This window comes from Carassius carassius, chromosome 48 (genome assembly GCF_963082965.1).
Source record: "Carassius carassius chromosome 48, fCarCar2.1, whole genome shotgun sequence".
In the NCBI taxonomy this organism is placed as follows: domain Eukaryota; kingdom Metazoa; phylum Chordata; class Actinopteri; order Cypriniformes; family Cyprinidae; genus Carassius; species Carassius carassius.
Window position 1 is genome coordinate 17,148,968 of NC_081802.1, and position 10,590 is coordinate 17,159,557.

The 10,590-nt window shown below is 36.9% G+C and overlaps 1 protein-coding gene across 5 annotated transcripts in view; it reads left to right on the forward strand.

The window, feature by feature from the left end:
• LOC132131188 (dedicator of cytokinesis protein 3-like) overlaps nucleotides 1-6,923 on the forward strand; it is a 181,724-nt gene extending 174,801 nt beyond the window's left edge. For all 5 annotated transcript variants that reach the window (XM_059543182.1, XM_059543183.1, XM_059543184.1 and 2 more), the window contains 4 exons: nucleotides 63-150; nucleotides 2,288-2,407; nucleotides 3,274-3,356; nucleotides 4,644-6,923. In XM_059543182.1, the coding sequence (XP_059399165.1) occupies nucleotides 63-150; nucleotides 2,288-2,407; nucleotides 3,274-3,356; nucleotides 4,644-5,228 (876 nt within the window). In that variant the 3' untranslated portion in view covers nucleotides 5,229-6,923. The remainder of the gene's footprint in view (nucleotides 1-62; nucleotides 151-2,287; nucleotides 2,408-3,273; nucleotides 3,357-4,643) is intronic.
• Nucleotides 6,924-10,590: the final 3,667 nt, after the last annotated feature.

A 10,590-nucleotide genomic window follows, 5' to 3' on the forward strand; every position in this document is an offset into this window, starting at 1 on the left:
GTGAGATGATGGCAGACAAATAATATTAAAATGCATTTTTTTTCTTTTAAATTTTTCACTAGCCTACTAACCATCAGAGGGCTCTTTACCATCAGGTCATTGGTCCCTGCAAACCCTGCAGTGACCCCAATCTCTCTGTGGCTGATAAAGGTATGACTGGGTGTGTATGATTCTCTGAACCAACAGTACTCCTCTATTCCTTCACAGTCCCACATTTCCCTCAGATCAGGCTGAAATCCACAATACACACTGTGACTGAAATCACATACTGTCTGAGCAGGTACTGCATCTGATGAAGAACTAACTTTGTGTCAGGTAGAAAGGATGTTCTGTGTAGGATGGGTCTTTGAATGCATACTGTCCGATCATGCAATTCAGAATACTTATCCGTATGCATCACAGCTTCCCTTAATATTTGGAAACTGCACAAAATCTGTTCAAATTCATGGTCGCTTCATTTTTAAGACAACATTTTTGCTGTTAACAGACCAGACTAGTGTTGTCAAAAGACCCGGTACTTCGGTACCAAGTCGGAACTAAAAAAATGTAAATGTGACGGTACCAGGTTTCTTTAAGTACCGGTAGTACCGAGGTCCCGGTCAAACCCGGTTCAGCGCTATGATTTCCGCGAAGCAGAAAACGAGGACGGAATCTCAAAATCCAGTCATGAAAATGAAACTTACATTTTAATATGGACAGTCATAGAATTTGTCAAAGTTAGCATAAATTAATCAAATCAAATCTCCATATGGACCAGTATCTGTAAATGTTAAGCCGCAAAAGTTGTTTGAAATATGAATCCGTGTTCTGCGTGTCTCTGTGTGAATTAATGAATGGCAGAGACGTGCGGGTTTGTTTACTACATAGACTGAAGCGCGTGACGCTTGCATTAATTTCAGCATCTGAGCTTCAGAGTTCTCTCTCCATCAAGCGATCTTTTCAGTTTCTCACACATGCAAAAGAGAGAGAGAGCGAGAGTCTTACCACGCTGAATCGACACGCTATATGTAAACTATTCTTTATTGTCTTTTTGTGTAATGGAGTTCATTTAGAATTATTCATATTCATTTTTGAACAAGCAGAAGACATACCGGTTTCTCCGGTAGTGGGCGGAGCTAATGCGCAAATGGCAATTTCATTGGCTGGGCGCTGATTTAGTACCGTCCCTGTTTTGATTTCAGCAAATCAGTTTCACTGAACGCAGACAACGTGATTAATATTCATGAACCCAGCAGCTCATCAATTCATAGTGCATTGGATATACATTAGTATGATGTAGAATTAGTAGTAGTATTATCTTTTAATAATAATTAATATGAATAATAATTAATATGATCTATTACTATTTTTTTTACAGAAACCATCAATGACCAAAAATATCTTAAGCATCACCACCAGTTTTAAGTTCAGTTAAAATGACAAATATGCATTCATTAGCCTAAAAGTTCATTTTTACATAAAGGCATTGTGCTAGAAATATTACTATTATTTAGTAAAATGTATGTGATACTGCTACTACTGTTGAAAAAAATTATAAAACTTTATTTTATAAAGAAATAAATCACAATATTTCTTAAATGTTTTAATTTTAATAGAAAATCCCCTTTATTTACCAGAAATAAAATGTTTAAATTTCATAAATTAAAAGACAAATTAAATTTGGGTGAAACTTGTTTACTGTTTTTCATAATTATATAACATGTAGATAAAATTTAAACACAATTGTAAATAAGTATAAAGAATGGCACTGGTTTTATTTTTAGTGCTAAAAAGTTATTTTTTTTTTAATTAGCATATTTTTGTGTTTTGCTTTGGTACCGAAATTGGTACCGAGAACCGTGGATTTTCACTGGTATCGGTACCGAATACTGAAATTTTGGTACCGTGACAACACTAGACCAGACCAATTCAAGCCAGTGTCTTTGAAGGGAAATTACTTTTCACTTTTAATAGCATTTTCAGCCAACACATATAAATGGTGAGTTTCAATGCTGGCCTAGGCTGGTTTGGAGCTGTTATAACTGGTTCATCAGCATAACCATGTGTAATACTAGTCTGGATAGTGCTTGTTTAGTGGTTTCTCCAGCTCAACATAACTGGATGTTTGTGACTGTTTGGTAAGGAAGTCTTGTTTGTTAGGCTAGTTTAGCAGCTGGTTGCAAACGCCATCATCCAAACCTCAACATTTTAAGCAGGAAATCCTGAGGTAACTGACCTTCAGATAAGGATCCAGAAATGAAACCTGTATGTACTGTATAGTGATGGTGGTCTTTGTACTTTCTGGTAGTGTTGACAGCTCCCAGCAGCTGGAGTTTGGACAGTGGCACCAGGGACACTCTGCTGTTCCTCTCTGCTCATGTCGGGAGTGTGATGGCCCCACCAGTTCCCCCCCGCACCCTCCCTCCCGGTAAGAAACAACAATATATTTGAGGAAAGGTTTCAATGAAGAGAAAGACATTTCATGAAACCATTCCTTTTACTTTTGTAATGTTATGAAAGGCTTATGTTGTGTCATTAGTTATGTTGGATATTCTACACACTATGAGGTGCCACAGTATGTCTCTTCAGCTACACAAGCTGATTTGACCAACGTTTGGAATGCATATCTCCCAAGGTGTTCATGGACTATTTGGCGGAATTTATTAAAACATGAAGCCGATAGAGTTAAGAAATCTAAATCTGCCTGATTAAAATATCTGCTACATTGTTGAAATGTAGTGGAATCTTTATTACACTGGACTTGGCTTCGTTAAATATCATCCTGTTGCTGCATAGGGGACATAGTTGAATTACATCTCTTAGCTTAAATGCATTCATAGAAGCAAATGGGTTGTTGACAAATGAAAATATTTTACACACAATGTTTTTTACACATTGTTCACTATTTGAATATTTTGTCTTATTTCATCTTAAAAAGACAAGAAAAAATACTAGAGGGTGGGGGTATTGCTATTTTGTTTTGATAACAGTTATATTACACATCACATCAACTACGCAAATGTAGCATACTCCCTTTCACCCACCCTACATTGGACGTGTAGCATCCTGTCTTTCATTTAAAAAGTTTTTCCCACATTTGTTCATTTTGCTGATCCATTGCTCCCCATTCCCTCTTTCCCACCAATTATTCTCTTCCGAACATCAGCCAAGTTCAGAAAAAATCCTTCCTAGTGCTTGCTGAGTGAATACGCATGCCGACGTGTTTGCGTGCAAGTGTGTAGCGGCGTGTGCTCTTTCCAACCCTGGTTCTGTCCAACTGTGTCTCCCCTTTAGGACACTTCTCGATGCACTTTGATGCTTTCCACCACCAGATCAACGAACTCCCTCCAGCTCTCCCTGCGCGCTCTTTAAGAAAGGTATCCTCCACCTAGATGTGTCCTGTTAGTCCTCGTCATGCATGTCCACACTAGCATTCTGAGATGTCTTACGTCCTGTTGACCTCAGATGTCCCACAGTCAAAATACCCAGAGCTGAACTGTGCTTGAACCTGGTTTTGGGATATTTTTTGGTGTTTGGTAGGATGCTAAAGTGTTTTGGGTTCATATGGTAATTGTTTCATATGCATTTGTAGTTCAATTGTTATATGTCTGTGTATGTATGTATGTATGTTGTTGGGTTGTATTTATCTGGAGATCAGTAGGATGAAAATTTGTAAAATGAAAGTTTTAAGTTTCAGTCATCCAGCAATTTATACCAAACGGATCAAAAAAAAAAAAAAAAAAAAAAAATCAAAAGCAATTTGTCAAGAGCCAACAATATTCATAATATATAGTGCCATGTTTTTGAGAAATTGTTATTGTACTGTAAAATATTAAGTCACAGTTAGAAGGTACACTTCAGGTCAGATAGTGGCTTTAAGAAAAAGGTGTTCAGTCCTGCTACTGGAAATCTACTTTTAAATACAAATTTGATAAATATTCCTGGAAGGAGCCAAACAAGGTATTTGGGTTTATTTGGCTGTGTTGCTTACTATGTTCATTGCTGATGTACTCTAATATACTGATATACTCTAATATACGGTATCAAATCATTTTTTAATTTTTGAATAGATTTTGTGATAAATTGTAAAAGCTTAATTAATGTAAACGGAATGTGCATACAGTAGGTTTTTATTGATGGACTGGATCTGCTATGCTGATGCCGATGCTGCTGCAGAGCAAGTAGACTTGCTTCTGCTAAATACTTGGATCATAAAATTAAAAGAAAACATGCTGTTGCTGCTAGAGAAAGGAAGATCCCCCTGTAGCAGATTTAAGCAGGTGGTGCTGGGGAGTCAGAGGTCTAAGATGAGGACATGCATAGCACACAGCCATTTAGAATGCGAATAGAGATTCATGGCTGAACTATTCATTTCTAATGCAGGTAAGTAGACAAGTTCATCCTCATGATATTAAGCTTAAAGTGAATCAATTAAAAATTTTTGATGAACTATTCCTGGAAGTTCATGGAAAGATATACAACTGTGATTGACCATGGGTGGAACTAAAGTGTGCATAAAGATAGTTCTCAAGGAGTTTTTTTGAGCACCCTTGCTTTTAGGTCTTCCTAATATCATCCTACTGGTCTTTCATTCTAACACTGCAACAGATAAGGTCTTTATCAACATATTGTATATAAACACCTTGTTTACATTTCCTCACCAGTCACCCCTGCACCCTATACCTGCCTCACCCACCAGTCCACAGTCGGGCCTGGATGGCAGTAACTCCACCTTGTCTGGCAGCGCCAGCAGTGGCGTCTCCTCCTTGAGTGAGAGCAACTTTGCCCAGTCCTCCTCTGAGCCTCCGGCTCGAGTTGACACCTTGGACTCAATGCCAAGCAGCCAGGCCTGGACCACGGACACGGAGGAAGCCGAGAGTCCCTACTTCCCTGTACACTACAGCATCTCAGAGCCTGAAGTTCTGGACCCTCTCAAGCCCGCTCCTTGCCGTAGTCACTCAGCCCCATTGGGCGTAACCCCAGGGATGCCCACTGATGGACACCACCATCATCACCTCCATCTCCGCCATCACCACCCACATGCAATACACATAACCCACCCACACTACCACCACCATGAGCCAGCACCTGCTCTGCCTCCCAAACCTTACCTGAGGGAAGGGTGTATTCCTGAAGAGGACCTGAGGCCGGTTCCAAGGCCAGTGCCCCGCAAGACCTCCCAGCCTCTGCTCACTAACAAGGAAGAGCAGGCCAAGGTGGCCTGGGAACATGGCATCAGTGAAGAATAGATGAATAACAAGGTTCAGCTTGGACTGTTGGTTTTGGTGTGATAGGTGGTTGGGTTTTGGGAAAGTCCCAAGAAATGCCTGGGTTTGAAACTCTACATCTCATGTATCCAGTGTAGGTCTTTGAAACCTTTTAAGAAGTGCTTGACATGTTGCTAAGCTTCTACGTGGTAGTAAGACTTTTTGGTTTTTGCCTAGCAATTGGGAGTTGCCCAGGAATCAGGGAGTTCAAACTGCTTGTAGAGCCCAAACTACTTCCCCTCATTAGTATCAGTATATTGATTGGATAATGCAGATATGGTAGGAATTTCAGATGAAACCGGAAGCACACAATCAGATTCAGGTGTACTAGATCCCAGCGTTTTATGTCTTCTGAGATAGATACACCTCTTGTCAAGGTCTACAACTTGTAAACACTTTATAGTCATAATTATTGTACAATAGCTTTGATTGACATCATACACCTTGAAAAAGAGTGTTGATAAACCTTACCAATAGACGTCATTCAGTTCTGGTTGGGTTGCACTTTAGCACTTAACCTCGGAGCACCACAAACCTTATTAGTTTTTTCTAATTTTTATTAAATTATTTACAAAATAATGTAGAAAGTGGTCAAAATTGGATCATTAGTGGCTAAAATTGAAAAAGTTAATTTTTGTAGCCCACATAAGTGTTGATTTCAGATGATCTCTGAGGACGTTTGAAGCTATCTTCATTGACTAAGCATTTCTTCATTTCTTCTGACAAGATACTTCCCAATCCAATTATTAACACAGGAGTTGATATAACATGCTAACACTTCATTACAGACATAAAAACATTTAACAGAACGTCTGTTACCTCCTGCACAATTGTGGGAAGCTCCTTCTCAGAGAGAATCTGCACTAATGTGACAGTAAGAGGCTTTTACAATCTTTGTAAAGCCTCATTACACCCACAATATTGTCGTGCTGTGAAAGCAAATCAGCCACTCTGAGCGCTACTGTAACGCTAATAACACAACAGCCAAAGTGCTGTTAAATCAAAGCCATTTCACAGATCTCTCCTCACAGTAAAGCGGCTTTTGGTCTCAGTAGGTTCCTTTGGGAATTGATTTCTGTTCCTCCAAGTTGACAGTTTTCATAAAGAAGTATATTTTTAGATAGAGCTGTTATAAAATTCCAAGAGTTTAATATAATTGTATTGTATAAAAAATACAAAAAGAGAGTTAAGAGAATAAATACAGCGTAGATTATATAATATACTATATTGCTATGAAAGATTATATCACACATAGGCGCAAAGGAGGCAAGATTCATGAGTGTGTTTTATGTTGTGAGTTGAGTTTGTCTTTCAGCGTCTGATAGATGCAAATTCGGTACCTGATGGTGTTTCCATATTAACTTCTGACGACTTGAAATATGTGTTATTTAAAAAGCTAATTTTAATGTACAATGTGCATGTTCTCTTCAATGGTGGTGATAATATTATCCTACATCACTTGAAGGGAGGGTCTGGTAGAGATATTGCTTGTACTGTATATCTACACATCCTCATCCACAGCATAATTATCTAGCATTTCATGTCATCTGAAAATGTTAATTATATCTGCTTTAAGCAACACACTACATATTGATTGGCAGAAATCATAAATCTGCCAGCCAATTTTAATAAAATTTTCCAAAGGAAAGCAAGAACATGCATCCAATAAGGTGACAAGTACAAAATATAAACTGTTAATGTTAATCTTAGTTTGTCAGTCAGTCTGTGTCATGCTGACTAGACCCGCCCACAGTGAAATCTCACTGGTCCAAAATCCTGCTCCAAAAAAAGTGATTTATTGTGATTGGTTGAGACTGCATTGGACATTTTTTTTTACCTGGTTAGGCATATCTTTTATTAAATTATAATTTAAAATTAACTGCTTTTTTAATTATTACTATTATGGGTATTGTGCCGTTTCATTTTATTATCTAATCTAATATATAACCTTTTTTTTTCTTTTTTTTTTTTCTTCACAGTAAGCCCTACCCAAATGTATGATGTGGTTAAATTTGGTTTTATATCACTTAAGAAAATATGTTATGGGTTTGAAAAGTACTTTTTTTGTTTGTTAAATGTTCTGGAATAGAAACACAAAAGTATATACTTAAGGCTGCTTGTAGTATGAAATGTACTTCAACCCCAATCCTTGAAGAATATTAAAAGCAAGAGGCAAGTTTTAGGCAAACCGGCATTTTGTGTGCTTTTGTAAAATGAAGACTGTACTGTTCGTGGCAGGATATGTTCAGAGAGAAATGCATGTTATCTTAAAAGCAGTGACTGATAGTTCATCACTAAAGGCCTTTTTATGGTCAGAGAAAGCAAATACGTGCAAATGTTTTGATAGAGGACCTTCTTTAAATGTGGGAATCTCTCATTCATTACATTAATAATATTCCTGTCTGTTTTCCTAGTCAGACATAAACTGCAATTGTATCTCTATTCAGTCTATTAATTTGTATGGACTTCCTCCTGAAGTAAAACTTAGATAACTGGTGATGCATTTGTAGATTATCATTTTTATTATTATTATTATTATTATATAATTTTTACTTAATTATAAACATATACTGATGAAGTAAGAGTGTTATGTCTCCACTGACATAGAAATGGTTTAACTGATGAATTCTTATTTTTTTATATATATTAACCTAAATATTTTAAGGTTAATTGAGACAATATAAACCAAGAAAGTGTATATGTGACGGCCCATTCTTTCAATATAAGCACTGATAAACTAAAAAGCATTAATATTTATTGTTTTGAGCATTTCTTATAATGGCTTTCTAGATATTTTGCATGTAAATACGGACTGATGGATACTGTGTGTCTTGTAATCATTCACCAACATAATTTTGTTTGCATATCCAAGCAAAAAAAAAAAAGTTCAAACGTATTATAATCACAATTCATCAAATGAAAGTTACTCATTTGGCACAAGCAACCATGTAAAGAACAAGTGTACATATTTTACATGTTTGATATCTCCATGGAGGCAAACTGACAGTTTTGGATTCAGAGTTTCAGATTGAGGGTGACATTTTATTTTTTACATGACGAGGTTGCCCTGATCAGCATCTATAATCCAATACCAGATTAATACTTCTGATCATGTATACAGCGATAAGTGTGAATTGCAAATTAAGTATTGGGTTTGATTTCCTGTATTTTGCTGAAAGGATTGATCATCATTTATTGTAAAAGGATCATTGCTGGTAATCTAAGAAGATGAAATGGGTGAGCAAAGGGGAAACTTTTTTTTGTCTCTGTACATTTGAAAAACAGAGTAAAGAGGGGTACTAAACACTCTGGTCTGCATTACAGTTCGTATTACACCATGTTTGGCTTTATTTCGTGTATATACTCCTTCAAAAGCTTTGTATTTATATGGTCAAGAGGGACAAATCATGTATAGACTGAGATTAATGATCTGCCTTGTACTTTCTGATGTAAATGTGTTTTTAAAACTAAACTGCGAACATGAAAAGAAAAAAAAATCTTTCAATGGCCTAATCACTACAGTTATTTTGTGTATTTTGCATTGAAATCTGAAGAGCGTTTTGTTTTACCATGCAGAACTACGAAAACCTTTGTACAAGTATTCTCAAAGTATTTTTTCTGTATATATTGTGCTAGCATGAATAAATTGTGGTGTGGATTTTAGATGTAAATACACACATTTTTTTTTCCTACTCACTTAACCGTTGTGACGTGTAATTCATTAATAATGCCTAATATTAAAGATAATGTTTTATTGACTGATGTTTGCCTTCCTTTCTTTCTTTGGAATAGAGTGTAAATTCCACAGATGCCCAGCAAATTAGGTTGTTTATTTAACCCAGCATAAGGGGTTGATTTAACCCAGATCAAGTTTATTAATTTTTACAATATTACTAGCTTATTTTTTACTTCATACATTAAATAATGTTTACAGATTAATTTAAGTCCTCTAAACTTTTCTAAAATAATCCACACAACCGCTGGATTGCATGTTAACTTCCTTTATTTTCCTTTAATTATCATTTACAGCATTGTTTATATCGTTTTTAATAGGCTTTACATATTGCCCATATTTAAACTCGTTTAACAAACAGTAAAACTAAAAATTAAACGTCAAACATAAGTAATTTACGTGTTAGCAAAACCAGTCTCTGTTATTCTGTTTCCACCGTAAATGCACTGCGTCGCGATGGTTCTCGAGCCCGAGCTGGAGTCGTGTTCGGCTGGGAACATCTCACGCCTGAGACCGCCCCCTGCGTTTCACTCATAGCCGAAATATACTGCGATTGCCTTTATAACATACCCAAAAACAAACAGTAAACAGCTCTGAGGGAATATTTGTATTCTGTATCTTTATGAATAAAATCGTTAATTCGTTAATTCGAATAAAATAGTTTAAAGCATCAGGCTTTTCCATCACTCGAAAATATCGCGAGACTCGTTAAAGGTGATTCATAACGCCTGTATGTTGCTCTGCATAAAATTTAACGATATTCAGCACAGTAATGATTTTATAGATCAAATAAAATGTATAAAAACCTATATTTTACAGACGAATGCGTCAATTCGATGGCGCTAAGAACTGCTCTCTCCAGAAGAGAAGCAAATCCCCGCGATAAATAACTCAACCGCTGGGTTAAGTCTGACCCAGGATCTGAGTAATACAAAAACTACCCAAACACTGGGTTGTTACGTTTGACCCAGGAGCTGGGTAACACAAAAGCTACCCAAACACTGAAAAAAATAACCCCTAAAAAAATTACCCAAAAGGCTCAACCCAGCATTTGGGTTAAAAAAATAACCCCAGAGTGTATCCTTATTGTTCTCGGTGTGAACAGTAATGAGAACCCAGTTTAACTTTTCATTTAATATCGATATTCATTATAGTAACTCTTTTTTGAATGAAGGCTAATGTGGTTCTATGCTATATTAAAAATATAACAATTTTGGAGTTTAATTGTTTAAAATCAACATATTGCCTCCTTACAGTACAGTAATTGTAATGTGAGGGAAATGTCACAGTCAAGTCTGGCCAAAATGGTCTTCTTTCTTACTAATATAAACATTAATAGCGCGTTTTGACCGCTGGAATGATTTGTTATGCAACAACGTCAACAGATGGCAAAGAACTACAAACATGTCGCTGATGCCACCGACACGTCATCAAGCCAATCGTCACCAAGAGAATTCGCCTTCATAACCAATCACAGGCCGCCAACTGGACTCACTCCCTGGATAAACGCCGCACATCCAATCGGAACAGAGTGCGTGTTGGGACGTCACGGGCCAGCCAATAGACGACGGAAGAGTGGACCGGGAAACCAATCAAATGTGAGAGTGGGCG